The sequence below is a fragment of the Mesoplodon bidens genome (genome assembly GCF_964165515.1).
Source record: "Mesoplodon bidens genome assembly, contig: HAP1_SCAFFOLD_277, whole genome shotgun sequence".
Classification (NCBI taxonomy): domain Eukaryota; kingdom Metazoa; phylum Chordata; class Mammalia; order Artiodactyla; family Ziphiidae; genus Mesoplodon; species Mesoplodon bidens.
In genome coordinates, this window is record NW_027671840.1 from 252,857 (window position 1) to 279,005 (window position 26,149).

The following is a 26,149-nucleotide window of genomic DNA, read 5'->3' on the forward strand; positions in this document are numbered from 1 at the left end:
ATTTGGGATGTGGTGGGAGGAGTAGTAGTGCTACGACTATAAATTGTATCACAGCATATCTATTCCATCTTGAGAGTGGGGTTGGGGGGTTCTGAAGGGGGGCTTTTATTGTACTTTTATACATTGTACCCTTGAAACTAATTCAATTTTTTAAAATTAATTAAGTTATTTTGGGCTGCATTGGGTCTTTGTTGCTGCTAGCGGGCGTTCTCTAGTTGCAGTGAGCGGGGGCTACTCTTGGCTGTGGTGCACGGGCTTCTCATTGCAGTGGCTTCTCTTGTTGCGGAGCATGGGCTCTAGGCACGCAGGCTTCCGTAGTTGTGGCACGTGGGCTCGGTAGATGTGGCACACGGGCTCTAGAGCGCAGGCTCAGTAGTTGTGGCGCGCGGGCTGAGTTACTCCGTGGCACGTGGGATCTTCCCAGACCAGGGCTCGAACCCATGTCCCCTGCATTCGCAGGCATATTCTTAACCACTGCTCCACCAGGGAAGCCCAATAATTCAGTTTTTTATAAAGAGAAGATTCCTAATAGTATTCCAAAATTTTAAAAATATGTAGTTGGATAACACTATGAAAAATTAACTGATATATTCTTTTATTATTTCTCTTTGCTCCCTGGATTTTTTTCCCCATCCAGTCAGCTAGGCACTCTGAGTTCACTGCATTAGGAAGGTAAAGACTCAGCAGAAATGAGGGAGAAAAAAAGAAAATTCTCAGCTTTGGAATGTTCACAACGGAGGCCACAGTAGAACAGGTGAGAATTCTGTGAACAAAAACTAAATGTCGTCTCAAATGCAAAACAGTATTCTCTGCACTGGGAGGCAGGAGAGCGAGGGAGGGAAGGACTGAAGGAGAGAGATCAGTGTGGCCAGGGACATGGAGACTGTGCTTGAGGACGATAGGCCCAGGAAGAGAATCAGAATCTGGAGAAGATTCAGCCTGCACGTGATCATTGCCTCCAGCCAGCACCCTCATCTCAGACGTTGGGAAATGCAGAGAGAGAGTGGGAGTACGTCAGGAGGGCCACGCGCATAGTCTGTGTGGCAGGGGTTGTGGCCATTCCCTATTTGTGAGGAGTCCCCAGCAATTTGCAGGCCTCTTCTGGAAAATGCTGGTGGACGTCTCTAGTGCTTATGTGAAAGCTTGTTCACAAACCTTGAAAGATACAGATGTAGATGACAGATAGATGCATAGATAGAAAAATGTAATTAAATAAAAGCTCCAGGAAAGGTTTGGAAAATGCCCTTTATTGCATAGGACGCTTCTATCGTCATATGATGTTAGACTGAGTGCCGGTCCCTTCATCCTCCTTCAGACCACGGCCTTCTGTCTGCTACTCTCCCGAGGGTCCTTTCTTCTCCCTGGAAGGGATAAAACAAATGAGGTAGAACAGGAAGAGACAAGCAGCACTCCAAGCTCTGCTGGTCAGGGTTACCCTCCAGCGTTGCCTTAATGCTCAGAGCCACACACACCACAGTGAGCTTGGCTCCAGATCAACTACCACGCAACGAAGGTTCTGGAACATTTCCATATCTCGGGGGACCTCATTTCCACGTGACTCTCTTTCATATTCCCCTTTGTCACAGAAGGCTAGGTCCAGTGGTCCGGGTGAGATCTCGGCTCAGGCCCAAGGCTCTCAGACCTCAACGGTCTGGTCCTGCCAGGGCCCCTGTCCTCTCTGGAGACCACTCCTGGCTCTCTCTGCCGAGAAGGCGCTGCTGGCAGTACGTCCTCTAAGAGTTGAGGTCCGTCGTGCAGACCCTGAGAAAACTCCTAGGAAAAGGCTCCACCTTCTTGTTTACGTCAACAGAGCTCAATGCCTTTGGTAGTGCTGGGTGTGTCCCATTTGATGCAACTGCAGAGCCATTAGGTCAACCAGCACATGTGTGCGGCCCCTTCCCTTAGACTCCTCTGGGCCCTCGTGACATAGGCTCAGAAGACTGCCAGCCTCAAGCCTTACCTCTTCCGAGGGACGGCCACACCGTCTTCCAGGATCTTCGGTCCCATGAATCTCAGTTGCTGTTTGGAACTCAAAGGAGAGAAAAGACCCTGCCTGCGGGGTCTCTTTGGGCTGGGGCCTTCCCCCGTGGGCTGCGCTCCCTCATTCTCCTTTTCTTCTTGCTTCTCTTCCTCCTCCTCCTCCTCCTCCTCGTCGTCCTCCTCCTCCTCGTTCTCCTCCTCCTCCTCCTCGTCCTCCTCCTCAGGGGTGCTCTTGGATTCCACATTGCCCATCAGCTGGACCATGGTGAGATGAGAGACACGGCAGCTGAAGCCCTCCAGGATGCCAAACTTCACGTGCTGCTGGAGGATCTCCAAGGCGGGGAAGACCCGGCAGCAGGCCATGCACCTGAAGCCGGTCTCCATGGTCACCATCCAGTCCGCTGTCTTGGCGCTGGGTCTCTCCTTGACGGCAGGTGGCCCTGATGGGCTGCCTGGCTCTGCCCTTTCCTCATACTCTTTGTCCTCCCCAGTGGGCTCACTGTCAGACAGGAGGCTTTCGGTGGACACATCAGAAGAGGGCTCAGTGGCTACTGCGCACACATCCTCAGGAAGGGTCACTTCTTCTATCCTCAGCTGCTTTTCAGGCAACTCCAAGGGTTTCTTTGTCTTCCAGGAGACAGCGACACCCTTGTTCACTTGTACCTGCATGTAGTATATTTTCATGCCCCTTTCCTCTTTGTCTGGGTGCAGATAGTTCTTAGAGGGTGAAGAGGGTGAGGAGGAGACACAGTGTGATGGGGGAGCGGTCTCTCCTTCTCCCTGATCCTGGGCTAGGGCTGCTCTAGGCTGGGCAGTGTCTCGATGAAATCTCCGGATTCCTGAAAAAGGAAATTAAAATCATAATAACATGCATGGGCCATGCCGGAAGCTGAGGGAGCAGGTGTGGTAGACGAGAGAGGGACATTGGCACGACATAGCTATGTCGTGAGCTTGGTGTCTGTTGGCCGTAGGACGGAGTGGTGTATCTGGTGTCATCTGTGGGCTTTTCATGTGCGTGGGGGGGATACTGGAGCGGTGTCTGTATACAGGGGTGTGGAGTATGGTGGTGAGGGCTGTGGTATGTGAGGGATGCGGCTGGATGCGTGTACGACGAGGAGTGTGAGTTTGGGAATATCGGTGGTGCATTCCTTGTGGAATGGGGCTGTGGTGCAGGAGGAGAGTACTGTGGAGCACGTGCTTGGGGTTGATGTGCACTGAGAAGGGCTGTGCCTGGAGGGCGCGTGTATGTGTGAGCTGTGTGGACCTGAGCTGGATGGTCCTGCTCTCAGGCTGGAGGTGTATGATGCAGAACTCTGTCCTTCTCTGGAAGCAAAGGCAAAGACAAAGCCTACATTTTCCTCTGAAGATGCTTAATCTGGTCCCTCTTCCCTCCACCTCAAGCCCAGACCTTTCCGGCCCCTGCTCCTTGACTTCCCCACCATGGTAGTAGCAGTATTCACACACACACACCCAGACTCAGCTGGCATCCACGCCCTCGGAACAGCTCAGCCATCCTGCCCAGGCTCCTCCACAGAGCCCTCATCACCTCTGATGACCCTGGGTTTCCTCTCAGCCTCCCTGGGATCTGTGTGCCTCCTGCCTCACAGCCAAGCACCCCCTCACCTGAGGAGCCCCGCGCCCTTACCAGCGTAGCTGAGCTTGCGCCGAGTAGAAGTACAGAAGAAGTATTTAGAGGCAGAGGAGACCTCCCCTGGCCCTGGGCTGCAGCCTTGGGCCACCACAGTGGATCCAAGCCGAGGGGGATCCTCTTGTGACTTCGAGATTCCTGAGGGAAGAATGAAAGGCTCAGGGTGGGTTCATCAGTCCTCTGTCCACAAATATTTACTGAGTGTGTGACACGTGTCAGGTGCAGTGAATACACACAGTTGAGAGTGTGGTTCCCAGTGGATACTCCAGGATTTAATTCCAATCCATACTTATTCTCTCACTGTCTAGTTGGTAATGTAGGCCTCGGTGGTGACTGTGAGTGTGTGGGAAGAGTGAGTGATGTGTATCAGTTAAGTCTGTGGTAAGTGTGGGGTTGGCATGGGGAGCACAGTGCAGATGTGTCTATCTGTGTGTGTGGCCTTTGTGTGCATGGTTTCTGTTCACAAGTCAGGAATTCTGGGACATGTAACTTTTCCTCATTACATGGTGTGGCTTGTATTTATGGTGCGTGTTCATTCATTCAGTCACCAAGATTCAGTAAGCAGCTACTCCTGTGTATCCGGCACTCTTCCATTGTTGTAGTCTTTGGTAACGCTGCACATTCTAGTAGGGGAAGACACACACTAAACAAAACTACAATAAATATATAATACATCAGCTGGTGGTAAGTATATAAGGGTTGCCAGACTTAGCGAACAAGAATACAAGGCACCCAGTTAAATTTCAGTTTCAGATAAACCCAGAATACTTTTTTAGTGTAAGTATTCCCATGCAGTGTTTGGCCTGACTTAGTTTTAGTGTAAGTATGGCCCATACAATATGTGGGACATACTGCTACTGAAAAATTACTTGTTGTTTATCTGGAATTCAAATTGAACTGGATAGCCCATATTTTCTCTGGCCATCCTGACCTGGGTTACTGAGACTGTGGTTTACTGTGGTTTGTACAAAGCGGGTCTGGCATTACTCAAGAATGTGTTATAAGTGTGGTGTGTATGACACGTGACTGGTTCTTATAGAGGTATTTAGAGATGGCTGAAGTTAGCTGTGTTTGTGCAAGAGTTGAGGAGATACATATATATATAGTGTGTGTGTGTATGTCCTATATATATAGTGTGTGTGTCTATATACATATCTCATCTCCAGCGTTTGGTGTTGGAGGAGACGATTGTGATACAGGTGGGTTGTATGAGAACGTAGTACAGAAGGGATGCATGTATATACCTCCATGTGCTGTGTGTGGTTTACTAAGGAAGTTATATGTGGGGTGTGTGATATTTTTGCTGTATCAGAGTGTACATGGGTGTATGAGTTACTGTCTCATGAAACACCCCTAACAAGAATTCTGTATACACTCTTACGTACACCGAGTGTCAGCCAGGTCCAGGCAGGGTGACAAGAACTTTACCACGCAGACTTTATATCTGGTAAGCACTCTAACCCCATTCATCTCGCTCTTCTCTGCACTACCACACACACACACACACACACACACACACACACACACACACACACACAGAGTCACACACAGGAACACAGAGCAAAATATTCTGAATGGTCAGGGGCAGTCATTGCCTTCCCCAGCCTGTCCCAGCCACTGCCTGGAAATCTGCCTGCTGTCTAGAGCTCCATTCCCAGGGCCCATCCTACAGTCTCCAGGGCCCTGGGCCTGGTAGGAGCTACTGGGCTCTAATCTGGGGCAGAGGCCTCTAGCTGGAGCTCTGGGGTGACCACCCCTCTCCCAGGGCAAGCTACTCGCCTACATTTAATGCACGCAGGCACCCCGTGGCCCGTGGCTCTCAGAGCTCCCCGCAGGACCCTGAGGCCATTTCTCACCCCTGCTCACGCGGTCTCAGTCTCTGGAAAACCCTTCCCTTCCCTTGATCTCCTTTGGGAAATTCTTCCTGTTGAAGGAATAAAACCTCCTTGCTTTCAATATGACACCATCCCTAGACAAACAATCTTCTTTCAAAGTGCATTCCACTTGTCAAGATATTTTTCAACAGGGCCTTCAACTCATGGGGCTTCTCTTTCCACTTTGGTAAAAGAGGCCAAGCAACTCATGGGTCTCTCTCAGCATCCTTGCATCCTTCACATCCCCCACCTCATGACCCCAGGGAAAGATCCAAGAGAATAAGAGAGAAATCGGGGACTGAGAAAAGCTGCACCTCTAGGTCTGTGCAAGCAGGATGCAGCCTGCTATGAGTCCGACAGAGCTCCAGGCCCGGCTGCCCCAGGGGAGAGTCCTCAGACCAGCGGAGCTGACCTCCCATCTCCCAGGGGGCATCTGGCCGTTCTGTGCCGTCTCACACCACAGGGACCCTCCGGATGGATACGGCAGCGTCAGTGAGACAAGGTCTCTCGCTCCCTGCTTCACAGGTGACACGTTCTCAGTCCCCCCCATCCTAGAGAAGGTTTAGTTTGGCAGAAACCCATGTGCCCCAGCATGTTGCCCCCCACATACCTCCTCCGTTCTCGGCAGTTTCCTGGGACTCTTCATTTTCCAGATGTTTCCTCTTTTGTCGCCGTTTCATGGTACCAACTAGAAGTCTCCCTTAGAAGATGCCTCAAGAGATGTCCAACTCCTCCTCTTCCCTACAGGTTGGCCCTTGTTGGCTCTTGGGCAATCCGTTGAAATGATTCAATACAAATAAAAATAGTCAAGTCTCCTAAATGGCTGAAAAACTTGTACCACTTAGTGAACCAGCAGTACTGCCTAGTGCTCACCAGGGCTGTTATGTTTGCAAGGTTGCCAGGCGCACAGTGGAATTCTGTGACCTCAGTGATGACATCAGAGCATTCCGTGGACCTAGGTGGAGCACAGTGTCTGCAATAGCACAGGCCCCATTTTCAAGAACATTTCCTTTTTCCCAGCTGAACCTTTCCCGTGAAAGGGAAAGGTTCATACCATATCTATTATAAATTGTATCATACCATGTCTATTATAAAATTCACATTTTGAGTGGAGATCTTTTCATGTCTTTTCTAGAGAGATTTAATATGAATATTTTCAGTGGTCTCCAGTTTCCCTGTGGATTATTGACATTTTAAACTCTGCACTTCAATTTTCCCTCAATACGTGTAATTTTGTCACAGCTATTTCTGTACTTAAAGATGAGGAACTATATAATTGATTTCTTCATTTTTTTCCCATCTCTTTCCAAGGTACTGCATTTGATTGTGTCTTACGAATGAGTGAAAAATGCTAGTCCTTGAGTCAGGACGTTGGGCCCTTTACCAAGTAACTCAACCTATCTGGGCTTCAGCTTCTGTATGTGCCATCAAGAGGCTTGGACTAGCTGACTTTTCAAATGCTGTGTTTCTTTGATTCACTCTCACTTACTGATCTGCCACTTAAGAAGAGGGTCTGTTCTCATAAAGTAACAACAGTCTTTTCCTAACCTTGGGTTGGGTGGAGTTTAACTGTTCGTACTCACTTTGTTAGTTATATTGCCTTCTACGTATGCTTAGCTCTAAATAATTTATATGGCTCTTGTGACAATTTTTAGATCTTCTTTTTTTCTTATTTTCTTTTACACTTTCTAATTTGTTATCGCCAGTGTAGAGGAGCCTGATTGACTTTTAAAATTTATTGATCTTGTATGTGTGTGCCTTGTTGAACCGTCTTATTAGTTCCTGCTAGTTTATCTGTGGGTTCTTTTGGGTCTCCTAGATAAATGAGCATAGGAAATGTAAATAATGTGTTCTTTGGATAAAGTTTATTTTCTTGCATCTATATATATATAGAAGCAATATGTTGAATTGATTTAAATATTTAAATACTTACATACCTGTTATCACAATCTAACGTTCTTGATCTTATTTTCTTTCAATCAATATTATGTTTTCAAGATTTATCCACGTGAATCCATATAGATCTAGGTCTTTGATTTTTGACTGCTTGATATTATTTCATCACATGCATATAGCATCATTTATTTTCCATTCAAGCATTATTGGACAATTGGATTGTTTCCCTCCCTTCTCTAGAACAAACAACATTTCCTAGAATATCCCTGAAGATGTCTGACAGTCGAGAAGGGCCAGGCTGCCCGAAGGATTGCTACTTGCTTTCAGCCACCTTCCAACAGGCCGTCTCCAGCCAGCAATTTGAAGCACAGCTGAAATGAAAACTGCCCCAAATGTGAAGATCTTAGGAGCTTCATTTTCCAGATGTTTCCTCTTTTGTCGCCGTTTCATGGTACCAACTAGAAGTCTCCCTTAGAAGATGCCTCAAGAGATGTCCAACTCCTCCTCTTCCCTACAGGTTGGCCCTTGTTGGCTCTTGGGCAATCCGTTGAAATGATTCAATACAAATAAAAATAGTCAAGTCTCCTAAATGGCTGAAAAACTTGTACCACTTAGTGAACCAGCAGTACTGCCTAGTGCTCACCAGGGCTGTTATGTTTGCAAGGTTGCCAGGCGCACAGTGGAATTCTGTGACCTCAATGATGACATCAGAGCATTCTGTGGACCTAGGTTGAGCGCAGTCTCTGCAATAGCAAGTTAAGACCTTATATGATTGTTCTATATTGTCATAAGGCATATAAGATCAAAATTATGGTAGGAACTCCGGAAGCCAATTTCAAAAACAAAACAGTTCTCAGATTATTTTGCATACACAGAAAAATTCATGAGTTTCAACAATTGAAGCTTTATTATTTATGCTGTGCTTTAACTACAGATCCATAATAGGGAGAGGGAAAATCCTGGAGCTAGAAACAAAAGTGGATATACCTACATTGTGGAGGTGTAAAAAAAAAAAGTTGCTCTTGTTGAAAAGATGCACAAGGGGAGAGAACTGAGCATAATAGCAGAGGACCCTCTGGATGTGGAACCAGTAAGGACAAAGCAGGTTTGGATGGCGTTCCATACGCAGACCAATGGTGGTATTTTTAATATAGTTGGTTAAAGGGCTTTATTTAGCAAGTTACAGTTGACCCTTGAACAATATGGTTTTGAACTGGGCAGGTCCACTTATATGCAGGGTTTTTTTTAATAGTAATTACTACAGTACTACATGATCTGTGGTTGGTTGAACCCATGGTTGCAGATACAGAGGAACCACGGTATGGAAGTCTGACCATAAGTTATTTATACAGATCTGTCTATCCATCCATCCATCCGTCCACCCATCTGTAGAGAGAGAGAGGGAGTGAGTGCACATGCTAGGTATTTACAGAAGTAGATATGGAAGTGTGAGTATATACAAACACACACATGTGTATGTGATGTATATAAGCATGTATATCCACGTTTCTATTTCAGGGCTGGAGCAAGGAAAGTGTAGAATGATCCTGGAGAAAATTTACTGTGCCAGAAAGTAGGAAAGAGTGGCGGGATGTGTAAAAAGATCCAGCTTGAAGAGACTCACACTGGGTAAATCTGAGCAATTTGGCCATAAAATAAACAATTATCATACAGAATATGAATAAAAAAAGAGGAAGGGAGGGAAGGAAGGGCTCTCATAATAGAATGCCAAACCATAAATATATAGAAGGAATGATGTAATGTAAAAATCCTTATTTACAACCATCATAGTAATGATAGGTTCTGGCAAGAGTAATCCATGAATTATAAAACTACTGGTTGAAAGTTTACAAGGAGCAGGATGCTACAAAACCCAAAGTATCTCTCCACAAAGTATTAATCACAACAAGAAATACAGTAGGTATAAATTTGGTGAACACTACCTTAGCCAAGAGATGAACATGATCAATAACAGAACAAACGAACGTTTTAGATCTCTGGGGTATGCTATACTGAGAAGGACGCAACGTTGCTTCAGTACTATTACTGACAGAAATAAAGAACCAGATCTTATCGCAAGGAAGCATCCACGTTGAGAGTCTCCTGTTTCACAGTTATGACCACAGGGAGCATAACTGGCCAAAGGTCCCAGCTGCTGCTCTTAAACCCATCACCAGGTTTGCCTGGAGGCCGGCCTTGCCCCTGATTGCTCCTAGTCAGCACAGCAGGGATCCTAAGGCAGGCCATTTCTTGGAGACCAGGATTCCTCTGTCCAGTGACCTTTTTTCAAGGACTCTGACAGCCTTGAAGGAGTTTACGTGGATGACAAGGCAGTCTCGGATGATCTACCAAATCTTTCTTCCAAATCTTCACTCAGGGTCAGACTTGCACTATGAGCTGATAGCTCCGCCAGCCTTCCAGAGCTCCCTGCCATTTCCTCTCCGATGTTTTCCCTAATGAAAGATTTGTTCATTAAAGTCTTTCTCAGCACTTTGCCGTCTAGTTCTTGGAGGACCAGGACAAACCCCAAGCCCTAGAAGCATCCCTTTTTGGCTCTTTCTAGTAACCTTCCTTTCCATATGGTAGCCACTAATTTGTAATGGTGTAGATTCACTTAGCCTATTTTGTACTTGATATAAATGGAGTCGTGTAACAGGTGCTATTTTGTGTTGGCTTCATTTGCTCCACAGTATATCCATGACATTTATCCATATTGTTGGGAGTGGATACCTTTGATTCATTTTCATTGGTGGATATTATTGCAGTGTGTAAACATATCAAAATCTATTTATTAATCCCATTATTGGTGGGTATTGGGTACTTCCCCATTCTTGGCTATCACAGTTAGTGGTGATGTGAGCAATCTAGAATGTGCCTTGTGCACTTGTTTGAGGGATATTTCTATGGGTGGAGCCAAAGGGTTCTAGGGTATATGTTCAACTTTGGTAGATACAGTTGACCCTTGAAGAATGCATGGGCATGAGGGATGCATCTGAGTCTTTTATTCCATAGATGTTTTTAAAATATCTCTCACTTTTGGCCCAAGAGTGCTGCGTTTGGGTTTACAGTGTTTCTTAACTTTAAAATAGTCCAATTTTTCAATTTTTTCTTTCACAGTTGGTGACTTTTTTGGTCTTAAGAAATTCTTCCTACTCCAAGGCAAAAAGGCTGTTATCTTACGTTTCTTTCCTAAAGCATCATTGTTTACTTTTCAAATTTAAGTCTGCAGATCTTCTGCAATTTATATTTTTATATCCTATGCAGTAATGATTAATATTTTTCCCATATGGATATCCAGCTGACTGAGAACCAATAGTTGACCCTTGGACAACATGGGTTTAAACTACACAAGTGCACTTATACGAGGATTTTTTTTAATAGTAAATACTGCACTACTTCACGATCCAAGGTTGGTTCAATCCTCAGATGCAGAATTGCCGATTATGGAGAAACCATGTACGTACAGAGGACTGGCTATAAGTTATACTTGGATTTTCAGCTTAGCAGAGGGTTGGCACCCCTAACCCCCTTGAACCCTAGTTCAAGGATCAACTGTATTAACAAGAGTTCTTTCCCCTCTCTGCTGCAGTGTTTTCTTTTCTTTCTTTTTTCTTTTGGCCGTGCTGCGTGGCTTGCAGGATCTCAGTTCCCTGACCAGGGATTGAACCAGGGTCACCACAGTGAAAGCGCCAAATCCTTACCACTAGACCACCAGGGAACTCCCTGCAGTGTTTTCTTTTTACACGTTGTTATAATGTCTGTTTCAACATGGATTTTGATGTCTATTATCTTGTCTATCCTTGAGCGAACACCAGACTATCTTATATTGTAGATTTATAGTAAGATTTAATGTGACTAATATCTTTCTTTTCATTCTTCTTTCAGATTGTCCCAGCTCTTCTTTTATTTTTTATTTTTATGTTTTTTTAGATGTTGGGGGTAGGAGTTTATGTATTTATTTTTGCTGTGTTGGGTCTTCGTTTCTGTGCGAGGGCTTTCTTTAGTTGTGGCAAGCGGGGGCCACTCTTCATCGTGGTGCGTGGGCCTCACTATCACGGCCTCTTGTTGGGGAGCACAGGCTCCAGACGCGCAGGCTCACTACGTGGCTCACGGGCCTAGTTGCTCCGTGGCATGTGGGATCTTCCCAGACCAGGGCTCAAACCCGTGTCCCCTGCATTAGCAGGCAGATTCTCAACCACTGCGCCACCAGGGAAGCCCCCAGCTCTTCTTGTAGCTCTTTGCTTTCCCACATAATATTTGTAAACATCTCATCAATTTCCAAGGGGAAAAAATGCTGGTGTTTTTATTGGGGTTTGACTGAGCCTATAGATCATTTTGAGGATTACTGATATCTTTGTAATATTGAATCTTCAAGCCATGAATATCACTATTTTTAAGAATTTCTCTTGGAGAAAAATAAAAGTGGATCCCATGTAATAAAATGTACATAAATAGACTCCAAAATATTTAAAGGACCTACATGTGAAAGATAAGTCTAGAAAGTTAATTTTTAAAAGGTAGAAATATATTTTTTCACCTGAGGAGTTTCAGAAGCACAGATATTAAGAAATTATTGGTTTATTATCTTATAATTAAAGATTTCTATTCCATGAAGAACACAATAGAAAAATTTTAGAAACACGTGCCCAATTAGGAAAGGATACTTGTAATTGGTAAAACTGAAAAGGTATTAATAATCAGAATATGTAATAGAAATGAGGAAGAAAAAGATAGCATCCACATTAGAAAATGGGGCAAAAGTTTTAAGTAGACATTTATAGATGAAGCTACCAAGCATTTGAATAAAAGATCAAACTTATTAGAAATCAGAGAAATTTAACTAAAACAAGATACTACTATACACTTAATACACTAGCAAAACGGTGATGAGTCGTCCAAATGAAGGTAAGTGGTTGCACAAAAACCTGACGTGCAACTCTTTGGTAATCTGGACTGGTGTAGCCCTTCAGGAAGTCAATCTGGCTATATTATTAAAGTATACACATTTGCTATGAAATAATTTCACTCGGGTATGTATTCCAAAGAAATTCTCAGATACGTCTATAAACAAATGTAAGAAGATGTTTACTTTATTGTCATTGGCATGGCAGTTGGAAGAGTACAGGTAAAATGTGGGTGCAGAAAATGGAACTCTATGAAACAAATTAGATAGATGGGTGAATGTTTTTTTTTGTTTGTTTGTTTTTCTGCGGTACGTGGGCCTCTCACTGTTGTGGCCTCTCCCGCTGCGGAGCACAGGCTCCGGACGTGCAGGCTCAGCAGCCATGGCTCACGGGCCCAGCCGCTCCACGGCATGTGGGATTTTCCCAGACTGGGGCATGAACCCGCGTCCCCTGCATCGGCAGGCAGACTCTCAACCACTGTGCCACCAGGGAAGCCCGGATGGGTGAATCTTAAAAATATACTCCTGAATGAAGGAAATAAACACCAGAATGAATTTTATGACACAATATTATTTATATGAATCGAAAATATACACAAGTGCACATTGTGCACAAGAACACACCCAAAAGAAAACACATCAAACAAATTAGAATGGTAGCTTACGGGGTAGAGAAGGGAGTGGAGGGTGCCACAGGGAACAGGAGGTGAATAAATAAAACTTAATCATGTTACCGTATTTCATCATGCTATATCCAAGATTTCACTTTACTTGTAGTGGAAAGAAATCCTGTGTGCTATGTTGGCTTAAGTCAGGAATAGTTCTTGGAGGATATTTTCCTGAAAGAATTTGGAACAAATTTTTGAAAAAATCTTTGTTTATACTATGGATGATCTTTTTTTGTTTGTTTTGTTTTTTTCTTTAATTTCTGTTTTGTGGGTGTGTGTGGGATCTACTTTATTTTGTATTTCATTAATCTGATCTTATATTTTTCCATCTGCCTTCTTCAGTTTTATTATTCATTTATTAACTTCCTGAAATGGATGTTTTCTGAATCAATTTTCAACTTCCTTTCTACTTTGTTTTTTTTTGTTTTGTTTTGTTTTTGTTTTCCTTGCTGTACGCGGGCCTCTCACTGTTGTGGCCTCTCCCGTTGCGGAGCACAGGCTCCGGACGCGCAGGCTCAGCGGCCATGGCTCACGGGCCCAGCCGCTCTGCGGCATGTGGGATCTTCCCGGACCAGGGCACGAACCCGTGTCCCCTGCATCGGCAGGCGGACTCTCAACCACTGCGCCACCAGGGAAGCCCCCCTTTCTACTTTAATATATGCTTTTAAGGCTCAACATTTCCCTCTATGTATGTGTTCAAATCTCCAGATCCAATTATGAATTTGAATGTTTCTCTTCATGGTTCTGTCAATTTTTGCTTTATAAAGTATCAGCTGAAGTTATTAGTTTCTGATAATTGGAAACTTTTATGACTGTGAAGTGTCCCTCCGTATGTCAAGTAATGCTTTTTCCTTCCCCTTAAAGTTCACTTGGTCAAATAGCAATGTCACAGATTTTATAATTACAGAAATAACTTGAGACCTAGGATGTTGATGTCTGTCTCTAGAAAGGATTTTCCCTTGCTTCTGCACGGGTTGTAAGATGCTAACAAAACACGTTCACCTTTACACAATCTCAGGGAATGAGGTGTTTTGGCGTTTGGCTTCAGTCCCTGCCAAAGAAAGCCCAGTTTCCTTCTCCCCTTATTCCAATGGTGAAACTCTTTGGGGTTTACCAGGAAGCCTTCGTGGCTGGTAATGCTTTTATGTCGCTTAGCCTCTTGAAGACGTCCAAAATTCTACTGAGTTTGTACGCCTTTCAATGAACAGAATCTACACTCTTCTGAAGCCTACACAGTAGAACGGCAAGACTGCCCGAGACCTTCTCAGGGATTCCGGAAAGTGAAAACCAGAGTGAAAACATGTAGTCCAGAGCTGGTGCCGGTAGACACCCCCGCACCCACCCTTGCATTCTGGGACATGTAGTCCAGAGCTCGTAAACTCGTGTAGTCCCATATACTGCAGCTACAGTAACGCCTCGCTGTAAAGGTTTACCCGCGGAATTCTGGGAAATGTGGTCCAGGAGTTCCGGGTTAGTCGCAGGCACTTCCGCCCCAGGAGGACACGTAGCAGCCATGTTTTGCGTGATGGCGGTGTTTCAGGTCCGCTCTTCACGACCCATTCAAGCTTCCCCGACATGCGCCTGGGGCCAACGTTTGCAGACCTTTCATTTGGGGAGAAAGAGGAGGGGCGGCTAAAAGCGGAGGTTTGAGGGCCTGGAGTGGTGATGTACGTCCCGCGGGCGGAGCTTCTTTGCGTTTGGTAACGTACCCGGGATGGGGTGGGCTCAGGTCGTGCCTCCTGGGGTTTGAGGGTCTCCCCGGTTTTCTTCACCCCTAACCTGACCCCGTCCCCCACCTATGAGCTAGCCCTACCGCTTCATACGGCGTCACACTGGGTGAGTTGCTTAACTCCTCTGTGCCTCCGTTGCTGTTCGGTAAAAGGGAGGAGAAAGGAATGCCTTGTTAACATAGTGTTGTGAGAAGAAACGAGATAGCACAAGTAAAAGGTCTACAACTGCCTGATACGTTGTTGGTATTAATACTACGCTAATTCGGGAGGCACCCATTTCGCAGCGGGATTCTGTGAGCCCAGGAAGCTGAATTGTCCTGGACTCCTGGCCTGTTTTGGAAGGAGAGGACTTCTAGCTGGTACGGGGGCGGAAGGGGGTGCGGTATGAATTAGTGGGGATGGAAACAACAGCCCTGGTATTTCACAGTCTCCTTTCCTTCCCCAGCCCTGGCTTCTCAAAAAGCACTGCACGGAGGAAGAGGCAACAGAGCCCCACGTGAGTAGGACTTGGCATTCTTCTACTTAAGATATTCCTATAAATTGTAGAACGTATGGGACATGGGTAACGATGATAACTGAGCCTTGGTCACTAATTTCCATTCTAAAAGCTTTATGCACATGACCACATTTCCATCAGGCAGTGGCTCTGTGAATTGGTACTGCTGTTTTCTCTACTTTAAGGCTGAGGAGCTGGGGGCAGGGAACACAACCCTGTGGGCCCATCCTCACCCCGATGGTAGGAGGCAGAGCTGGGGTTGGGACCCAGGCAGTTTGAGTCCAGCAGCTGAGTTTGCTAATCCCTTTGGTATATTCTCTTTGAGCATAGGGTACTGGCTAGAATCATATCATGAAAGTAGGTTGGGACTTAATTGTGGGGACCTTGAGAGCAAGGTTTAGGCTATTTTATGAGTTTTTAAGATAGTTTTCTCAACTGGGTCATTTATTTTATTTCAAATAATATGTATATCATAGAAGCAGCATAATCATTATGGAAAAATGCAGATATATACATAAAGAAAAATTTTAATTATCTATAACTTTAGGATGTAAAGATAGCAGTTGTTAATGTTTTAGTGCCTTTTTGTCTGGTTACTCTTTGTGTATGTTTCTGTGTAGTGGAGGCTGTTTTTTGTGGGACTGATGTTACACTGCAGTGCTACTCAAATTGTGGTCCACAAACCAGCGGCACTGGCATCACTTGGATAGAAATGCCCAGCCTTGAGCCCCATTCGAGACCTTCTGATTTATAATTTCTGCGTAGGGGGCCCAGGAGGCTGCATTCCAACAAGATCCCGCAGTAATTCACATGCACGTGAAAATTCGAGAAGCTCAAGAGAGGGTCTTTTCTGGAAACTGAGGCCGAGGAAATTGACCCTGCTGGATGTCACAGATAAAACTGAGCTGGATTCACCAAAGCCCTACTTAGTCCAATGATTTTATTCCCCCACTAATTATTGTCAACTGTCAGGGCCCCTTTCAGAATCCTGAGTTGAGCAGAAGACAGCTAGCAAGTGTAGAGTCAAAATGGAGGTCGTTAGAAGTTGTGAAGATGTCTCTCTCCCAAGCTTTGGGGAGTGGAATCATTGCCATCTTTTGTACTAGATCGAACCCGGGCCCCCTGCATTGGGAATGTGGAGTCTTATCCACTGCACCACCAGGGAAGTCTCCCATTTATTTCTTAAACTTTCCTATATTTATGATGATATAATTACAATTCAGATTCCTGTCTTTTTTCATTTGAATTAGGTATGGACTGTCAAACTATTTTTTATTGTTGTTGCAGAATCCTGGCTTTTATTAGTTCTCTTTACCTCTGTGCATAATTGTCAAAAGGGTACTTCCTGTCTAAAAAGAAACTTAACGTATTTTTATACCTTTTGTAAAAAGTTGTCCATGTCAATTTAAATATTATTGTTGCAGTCACAAAATCTTTAGGAAGACAAGCAGAGATTTTCAGAAGTCTAAAGACTCTCACATAACAGGGCAACAACGTATGACCTCCACATGTCTGACAGTCTTCTGTTGGTAGAAATCACATCTCTAAGGATAATTTCTAACTAAAATATCATCTGCTTTACCGCAGTTGCTAAGAAATAAGAAACCCTGACAGTGGTGTTCTCAGAGCTTCCTACCTTATGACGATCTCACGAGGTGGATGCCCGTGTTCTCCCCTACTGGCAGAGGACAGAACTGAGGCGAAGGGATGTGCATAATTTGCCCAGGGTGACACTGCTAGTGAATGGCGTAGCCTGATCAGAGCCCATGCCTATTGACTCCAAAACCTACTCTGACTTACATGGTCTCTGTTTACACCATACCCAGAATAAGAATGACCCCTGTGGAAGCTGCAGGCACACTGTGAGGGGGCCACTGTGTATGAATGGGCAGGTCATTCCTCACACAGCCACTGAGGGGGTTCACGGGGGCATCTGGTATCTGCGTGGGGCTCTGCTCATCAAGCATAATCAGCTGTAGCCACCCCGAGGACTGGGAGCCTTGGTAATTCACAATGAGCACCACGTGGGTTAGTGACTTCTTTTTCTTTAAACCAGTTTCCAGTTTGACTTCTTCTTTCCCTGTCTGTCTTGCTAGGACTCTGCACTGCCCCAGAAGGAGAGAGAAAATGAGCACATTCCAGGTGAGTAGAGCTTGCCTTTCTTGCTGTTAAAAACGCCATTTTTGTACTCAGGTTGGACACAGGTTTTCCTCTTTTTTTTTCTTTTTCTTTTTTTTTTTTTTTGATTGGAGTATAGTTGATTTACAATGTATTAATTTCAGGTGTACAGCAAAGTGATTCAGTTATACATATATATACATATATTTTCAGATTCTTTTCCCTTATAGGTTATTACGAAATATTGGGTATAGTTCCATATGGGTTTTCTCTTTCAAGGAGAGTCTAAGCATATGAGGACCTGAGTGTGCCATGTGTGCTTTTTTTAAAATTCCTGTTAAATTTAATTGGTTTCGGTTTTAATTTTTGTTTTATTTCATCATTTTTTTATTTTACAAGTAAAAGAAAAATTAAGGGAAATGAAGGACATCTTCCAGTCTACTGCTTACCTGCTTACAAATTAGCTGCTTTTATATTTCTGTAATCTCTTCATCATATGTATTCATGGATGCGTATTTGTATTTATAACATAGATACAGTTTTAAATTGTTTTTTTCATTTAATACTAGCTAACATTCACTTTTAATTGCTTTATCATGTTCCTGCAAACTTAGGCACCTTTTTTTTTTTTTTTTCCCCGGTATGCGGGCCTCTCACTGTTGTGGCCTCTCCCGTTGCGGGGCACAGGCTCCGGACGCGCAGGCTCAGCGGCCACGGCTCACGGGCCCAGCTGCTCTGCGGCATGTGGGATCTTCCCGGACCGGGGCACGAACCCGTGTCCCCTGCATCGGCAGGCGGACTCTCGACCACTGCGCCACCAGGGAAGCCCTGCACCTATTTTTTAAACTATTCTTTATTCACAGACATTGAGTTGAAAGACTTCTCCTGTTTTCGGAGCACTACAGTGACAGTGTTCCTGATTTAACCTTGTTCTCAAAATATCTGTTCTGAAGAATATTGCCCCTTTTTGCCCTTAACATAGTAGGTTTAGGTATTCAGAATTTAAGAGGTATGTTTTCCATGTGGTGCCTTGGATGTTTTTTGGTAGAATATCCAAATACGGCAGAGCACAGCAGGATCAAACTGCTGCTTCACGCAGAAAAAATAATGTATGGTTAGAAGTTTTCTCACGACCAGAGTTAGATTCAGTCTTCCCCATGCTTGAGTCAGACCCTTTGTGTATTTTATTTACTGGTTTGTTTCTTTTTCCATCTTCTATTTTTTTCTAATCAGAGTAATACATGACCTTAGTTTAAAAAGTCCAGTGGTACTTAAAGCACTTGTCACTGCATAGACAGCTCAGAACAATTGTATAAAGAGGTGCTTGGTTTCATCTTTGTTTTAAATATAAAGAATAGGGGTTGTGAAAAAAGGAGGAACCAACTCAGACTCACCCAGAAAACCAAGGGTCTGGAGTCAGAGTATTGCATTCAAGCGAAAGACAGAAACGGGGAAAGAGAGAGTTTTCATTCAGAGACCTGGCATGGCCTTTTGGTTAGTTTCCACAGATAACACTCCTTCTCAGCTGGTTCCCACCTCAATGAGAAAGCAGGTGCCATCAAATACTGCCAGGACTGAATTGGTAACTGTTTCTGGGGCACTTGGCAATAATAATTAAACAGTGAAAGCTTTTTAGTTCAGGATCCAGGGGTTAGAATTCTAGGGAGTTTACTTATGAGTTGTCTGAGAGCCCCAGGTAAATACACAAAGCTTTCTCTTTCATAGCTGCACGTCCGGTGAGGCTGAGGAAAGTCAGTGTGTGGCATTGGCAGGATGGAAGGAGGGGGTGCTGGGAAGTCTGCACACCTCACAGGAGCCGGAGCAACTTCCCATCCTCCTCGTCTCCTCGGGGCTGCCCCTCTTCCACTGGCCACTGGGTATAAGATTGAGGTGGTGGTGTTTGTCGTAGGAGGCGGTGACCTTCAAGGACGTGGCCGTGGCCTTCACAGAGGAGGAGCTGGGGCTGCTGGACTCGGCCCAGAGGAAGCTGTACCAGGATGTGATGGTGGAAAACTTCCGGAACCTGGTCTCAGTGGGTGAGGACAGCCTTTCTCTGCGAGTGTCTTTGTGACCTTGGTGTTTCAAGGCTTTGGGCCTCTTGAGGTGGTTCCCTGAGTTTGGGGACCAGACTTTTGCAATTCCTGTGGGACACGAGAGGATGCCTCTGGTCTTTCCAAACAGTGTGTTTCAGGTCCTTTTCAATTATTCTGTAAAAGAACTGTAAATCGACAGTATCTTGCTGTACCTTGTGTATTCTTTTTCAGATTTCCCTCCCTGCCATTAGTGGATCATAAAGCCAATTTATTGAGCCCTACGTGTGATTTTTTAATGAAATAAAAAAGTATAGAAAATATCAGAGTTTCTTAGGAAGAGTACAACACATTGCAGCAGAAACTCTGGGCGATGGCATGAGTGGTGTGAGAGCCAGTGGGAACAGATTTCATGAAAAGAGACATTGGTTAGATATAGGTCATTCAAGCTTCGTTTTAGTAATGTATACTTTTCTACCTGTGTATCTAGGTTGTGAAATAAATGCTGTTTCTTCAGTGGGTCGTGATACAAAGTTTGAAAAACACAGCTTTCAATACCTTGAATATGCAGTTGGAACTCAAATTTCTAGTAAACTTTCGCTCTAGCCCGTTCATGTTAACTTGTGACTTTGCATGTTCTCATTCTTCAAACGAGATACAAAACATATAGAAAGAGAAGAGAGGCTTTGGTTGATGAATTCAGCAACGCAGATAGAAATTTAGGTGAGAACCAAGCAGTCGTGAGTTCCTGTGGTTAGCTGTCTGTCTGTTTTGCTTCTCACCAGCCCTGTGCTGTCCATCACCTGGTCCCAGTTGGAAATCTCTTTCCAGGATTATTGCATAGTCTTTGTACTGGTCACCTGTTGCCACCCTTCTCCTCCCACAGTTTGTTCTTTAGGTGGCAAAGTGATCTTTTGTAACTTTAAGTCAGGTTATGTTCTTGTTTCAAAATTCTCTTGTGGCTTCTTTTACTTAGAATAAAAACCACTTAAAGTGGCTTCTAGAGCCTTCTGTGGGCTGCTGTTCGTTCTCCACCACCTCCCTGAATACACCACCTCTCCTCCCTCTTACCCTATCTTTTCCAGACCTGCAAAGGATGCTTCTGCCACAGAGCCTTTTCCTTGTCCTTCTCTCTGCCTGGAATGCTCTTTCACCTGTAATCTTTTAGGCCTCTACTTCTTTCAGTCAGTCACCTTAAAGATGAGGAGGTGGCTGTCCTCTGACCACCCTATGGGAAATACAGTCCTCTCTTTCTTACTCTCTCTGCCCTGCCTTGTTTTGTCTCTAAGCGTTTCACTCATGTACATTTTGTTCACCTGTTTCTCGCCTCTCTTTCTTCCACTGGAGGGTAATCCAGGAGTGCAGAAGGAATTTGGTCTGTTATATGTTTATTGCTCACTAGCCTCAGTGCTTAGCATAGTCTTGGTACATGACAGGAACTCTTAAATATTTCTTGAATAAACGAATGAGTTAATGGATAGAGAAATTAGCCTTCCATGAAAATAGCTAGTAGGCGGTGAACAAATCCGAGTGAATAAGGGATATTGCTAAATGTTTTTTTGTCTTCAAATGAATTCCTAGCCTAATTCTAACTTCTCAGGTGCCCATGATGTGTGTATGTGTGTGTTTGCCTTTCTGTACAAGTTGGCCCTCATCAACTTGCACAAAAAATATGTATAGAACCTGTAATTATAACCAAACTGAGTAAAATGCTTTCCCTGTGACTTTCCTTGAGCTCTTAGTAGCAGAGCAAATTCATTTGGGGGAGGAAATACTGTTTTGAATGAGGATTCTTATGTCTACTTCTTAGGTAGCCCTCCCATAGAAGGAAAGAAATTTCTGTTTCCTTATCCCTTATACCAGGGGAGAACAGGTCTCAGAAAACAGGCAGCTGGTGAGTTAGCCTTTCCCTTAAAAGATTTGCCCCGCTGCGTCCCATTTGCCTCCTCCAAAGCCCACCTCACTAATAAGAAATCGATCTTTGTTAGCTCTACAAACATTTTGTGTGTGTGTGTGTGCATTTGTATGTATCTTGTAGAAGGCATTTTAGATAATGTCACCTTGGGTGCTTTGATCATTCTTTAATAGTTTCTAGTCTGTTTCTTCTCAATACTTATCACAGGCTATGGAAGTTATTCCCAGCTCACTCATAAACCCCATTCTTCACTTTGGAACTCATTCTTGTTAAAGACCAATGTATCTGTGTCCAAAAATTTTCCATGCTGTTTTTAAAGAGACAGCATTCTTCCCTAGCTTCTACATTTTGACTCCTGCTTGGCAGGGGGAGTGGAGGAACATATTAGGCAGCACAAATGCCTCAGAAGGATCCAGTGCATAGGTCTTTATGCTTTTTTTTAACCCCACTGATTCTTAGACCCTTTTTTAAAATTAATTAATTTTTGGTTGCATTGGGTCTTCGTTGCTGCATATGGGCTTTTCTCTAGTTGTGGTGAGTGGGAGCAGCTCTTCGTTGTGGTGCGCAGGCTTCTCATTGCAGTGGCTTCTCTTGTTTCAGAGCACGGTCTCTAGGAACGCGGGCTTCAGTAGTTGTGGCACGTGGGCTCAGTAGTTGTGGCTCACGGGCTCAGTTGCTCTGCGGCATGTGGGATCTTTCCAGACCGGGGCTCGAACCTGTGTCCCCTGCACTGGCAGGCAGATCATTAACCACTGTGCCACCGGGGAAGTCCCGGTTTTTAGCACCTTTCATATCCTCCTCAGCACTAACCCCCTTGGTGTGCTGCCGCCTCGGGTGCAGCCTTTCAACTTAAGCAAAACTGTACTTTCCAGTCCTTTTCCTGTATCTGATACCTGACGTGTAAAAGCTGTTTCGCTTCTCTGACTTGGTTCAAACTTAACCTGGGATTCAGAATTGTAGAGAATCCTAGAAATCAAACTGAGTTCACCTGTGCATGCATTTCTTGAGCCCTGACTAACTGCTAGGCACTGTTAAAGCTGTGAGCACAGCAAAATGCTTGTCTTTATTGATACTGTGTTATGGTAGGAATGACATGTAATTTTTGAAAGATGATTTAAATAGTATGTCAGAGTAGTCATTTGGTTTTAAATGGGTTTCATTAATGCTAAGTATTTGGGAGTTTAACAGACCATCTCTTGGTTTCTGTTAGTATATAAACCAGAGAACTTCATTTGTCGTGCGAAAGATCAGCTGAACCATCCTGAGGTTCATTAAAGTCTCATACTGTGTCTTAAGTGTAAAATCTTGAATCTTTGAACAAAGCTTTCACGTGTCCACATCTCTGAATTCTCTGTCCATATAGAAGAAAACAATCAAAGTGAGTGGAGGGCCGTTCAAGACAGAGGATCACGTGAAGAGCTTTCCTGCTGGCAAATCTGGCAACAGATTGCAAATGACTTAACCAGATGCCAAGACTCCATGATAAATAGTTGTCAGTTCCACAAACAAGGTGATTCCCCCTGCCAGATTGGGGCAGGACTCTATTCAAATTTCTGAAGATGAGAACCGTATATTAAATGATAAAGCAGGTGATCCCAGTAGTACTGGAAATCCAAGGTTTGCAACTTTGAGAGCCCAGGATTCTTGGAGGAAAACTTCATTGGCTGAGTCCCAGAATTATCAGAATAGACACCAGCAAATTTCCATGAAAAATAAACTGTGTCAGTGTAAAGAGGATGTTGACACCATCAGTTGGATTTCACATCACCTTGATGCTCATGGAGTACACAAGGGTCAAAAATCTTACGGCTACAGTGATTATAGAAAAGATAGCACGAGGGTTTCAACACTGGATCAGAATACTATGATTCACACAGGACAAAAACCTTACCAGTGTGATGAATGTAAAGAAACCTTCACCGATCTCTCCACCTTTGATCTTCACCAGCAATTACACTCAAAAGAGAAGTCTCATGTGCAGTGAGTGTGGAAGAGGCTTCCGTTACAGCTCGGTTCTTCATATTCATCAGAGAGTTCACGTGGGAGGAAAACACAGTGAGTGTGATGAGTGTGGCAAGGAGTTCAGTCAGAGCTCACAGCTGCAGACTCCTCAGAAAGTCCACACTGTAGAGAAACCATTCAAATGTGGGGAATGTGGGAAAGGCTTCAGTCGTAGGTCAGCACTTACTATTCATTGTAAAGTCCACACGGGAGAGAAACCTTATAATTGTGAGGAGTGTGGGAGGGCCTTCAGTCAGGCCTCTCACCTTCAGGACCATCAGAGAGTCCACACTGGGGAGAAACCATTCAAATGTGACACATGTGATAAGAGCTTCAGTCGGAATTCACACCTTCAGTCCCATCAGAGAGTCCATACGGGAGAGAAACCGTACAAATGTGAGGAGTGTGGGAAGGGCTTCATTTGTACCTCAAATCTATACATTCATCAGAGGGTCCACACAGGAGAAAAACCCTACAAATGTGAGGAATGTGGGAAAGGCTTTAGTCGGCCTTCAAGTCTTGAGGCCCATCAGGGAGTCCACACTGGAGAGAAATCATACATATGTAATGTGTGTGGTAAAGGCTTTACTCTGAGTTCAAACCTTCAGGCACATCAAAGAGTCCATACAGGAGAGAAACCATACAAATGTAATGAGTGTGGGAAGAGCTTCAGGAGGAACTCCCATTATCAAGTTCATCTGGTTGTCCACCCAGGGGAGAAGCCCTATAAATGTGAGGTATGTGGGAAGGGCTTCAGTCAGAGTTCATATCTTCAAATCCATCAGAAGGCCCACAGTGTAGAGAAACCTTACAAGTGTGAGGAGTGTGGGCAGGGCTTCAATCAGAGTTCACGACTTCAGATCCACCAGCTGATCCATACCGGTGAGAAACCATACAAATGTGAAGAGTGTGGGAAGGGATTCAGTCGTAGAGCAGATCTTAAAATTCATTGCAGAATCCACACCGGAGAGAAACCGTATAATTGTGAGGAGTGTGGGAAAGTCTTCAGGCAGGCCTCAAATCTTCTGGCCCATGAGAGAGTCCACAGCAGAGAAAAACCATTCAACTGTGAAGAGTGTGGGAAGAGCTTTGGTCGGAGTTCACACCTTCAAGCCCATCAAAAAGTCCACACTGGAGAAAAGCCATACAAATGTGAGGAGTGTGGGAAGGGCTTCAAGCGGAGCCTGAACCTCGACATGCATCAGAGGGTCCACACAGGAGAGAAACCATGTAAGTGTGGGGAGTGTGGGAAGCACTTCAGTCAGGCCTCAAGTCTTCAGCTTCATCAAAGCGTCCACACTGGAGAGAAGCCGTACAGATGTGACAGATGCAGTAAGGTCTTCAGTCGGCCTTCACAGCTACAGTCCCATCAAAGAGTGCACACGGGGGAGAAGCCTTACACGTGTGAGACCTGTGGGAAGAGCTTCAGCTGGCGCTCCAATCTGACAGTTCATCACAGAATCCATGCTGCTGATAAATCCTATAAAAGTGATAGGAGTGGTAAGACCATCAGAGAGCCCACACACGAAAAAAGTTCCATAGAATGATGAAAACAGAGACAGAAACAACTCAGGTGTCATGTGAATTCTTCCAGTCATCAAGTTCAGAAGAAAAAAAAATCATTTGTTTCATTAAAGTCGGTGTTTCAGCCATAGCTCAACATGTCCCAGTAGCCAGGAGGCCACACGGCAGAGAACTCTGGTAAATGGTGTAGTAAGTTTGAACTTTGACCTCTATTAAATATTAGGGGAGAAGCCTTAGTGTGAGTTTTAGCAGGCCTTGTACAAAAGTATGATGAACATGCCAAAATTTATGCCCATTACAACGTAAATTCCACGAATGCAGCGACGTTTGTTCTGAATCTACAGTCTGAACATTGTCAGCTACTTTGTAGGTGCTCGATATTTGTTCAGTTAATGAATGAGGAACAACTTTTTGAAAATTATGTTGCAATCCCCTCCAAAATTTCATAAAAATTTGTATTCAGAGGAGTTAACCTAAATCTGGCCTTAAAAGTAATTCAGGGAGACAAAAATTTGAAGTGTTAGAAAACCACTCAGTATTGCAATTTGTAATATTAATGTGGCATCGTCCTGTTATGATGAGCTCCATTTGTCTCCCCCCAGCCTCGCTTCAAGTTGGATCTTATCTTGGACTTTGTCTATCTAATATTCTGTGAACCTTATACAGTACAAATTTGGTTATCTTTTGTGACAGTATAGACTTACTGAAAATGGATTGTTCATCTTGCAATACAGAAAGCATACTGTTGACCCTTTTTTCAAGAACGTCAAGGCAGAGGTTTAAGTGTCAGAAAGAGTTACTAATGACAGTGACAGAGGACAAACATTTCTTAGTAAATGAACTGATCGTTGGTTTCTTATTCACCACATTTCCGTCTAGGTTTTGATGTGATTGTCTCCCAAGGGTTTTAGCATTACTTTCATCAGGACTTCTTAAGTAGAGAAAAGAGGCTGTGTGAAGTAGATTACTTTTGTCAAGTTCTCTATCTCCTTACTCCTCTCTGGCCTGAGATAAAAAGAAAAAAATTATTTGTTGAAATTTGGTAACTTCATCAAACATATTTATTCAATGACTGACTTGCACACTTTTTCCTAGCGGTGGATTGAAAAATTGATTTTCAAAGTGAAGTTGCTGAGTACATATCAAAACATAGAACGTGCGTCCCTTTGATATAGAAATCACAGAATAGGACCTTATAATTAGGAAATTCAAGTAGAAAAGGTGAGTAGCATGTCAATGTTACTAAATTTTGCAAAAGTGAAATATTCAATAGGAATGTCTTTATATTTTAAGATACTTATGTAATGACAGGTCTGTTAAAATGATGGCTTAAACTTAATGACAGAAGCATGTAACAGTTTAATGT

The 26,149-nt window shown here is 44.1% G+C and overlaps 1 protein-coding gene across 2 annotated transcripts; it reads left to right on the top strand.

Annotated features, from left to right (window-relative positions):
• Positions 1–8,873: 8,873 nt before the first annotated feature.
• Positions 8,874–25,821, top strand: LOC308610956 (zinc finger protein 226-like). Of its 2 annotated transcripts, XM_081259924.1 has the most exons (5): positions 8,874–14,669; positions 15,145–15,195; positions 17,292–17,337; positions 19,223–19,349; positions 22,622–25,821. In XM_081259924.1, exons 1-5 carry the CDS (start codon positions 14,635–14,637, stop codon positions 22,813–22,815), a joined length of 453 nt encoding a protein of 150 aa, XP_081116050.1. In that variant the 5' UTR covers positions 8,874–14,634; the 3' UTR covers positions 22,816–25,821. The 2 variants fall into 2 exon arrangements, with proteins under 2 accessions (XP_081116050.1, XP_081116051.1); XM_081259925.1 differs by lacking the exon at positions 22,622–25,821 and having other exon boundaries at positions 8,876–14,669; positions 19,223–19,621.
• Positions 25,822–26,149: the final 328 nt, after the last annotated feature.

What these genes read in the sequence shown, in the direction of transcription:
- LOC308610956 (XM_081259924.1), top strand. Translation starts at nt 14,635, where the DNA reads ATGTACGTCCCGCGGGCGGAGCTTCTTTGCGTTTG. An exon ending in AAGAGGCAACAGAGCCCCAC is followed by an intron (nt 15,196 to 17,291) that starts GTGAGTAGGACT and finishes CTGTCTTGCTAG; the next exon opens with GACTCTGCACTGCCCCAGAA. An exon ending in AGAAAATGAGCACATTCCAG is followed by an intron (nt 17,338 to 19,222) that starts GTGAGTAGAGCT and finishes TGTTTGTCGTAG; the next exon opens with GAGGCGGTGACCTTCAAGGA.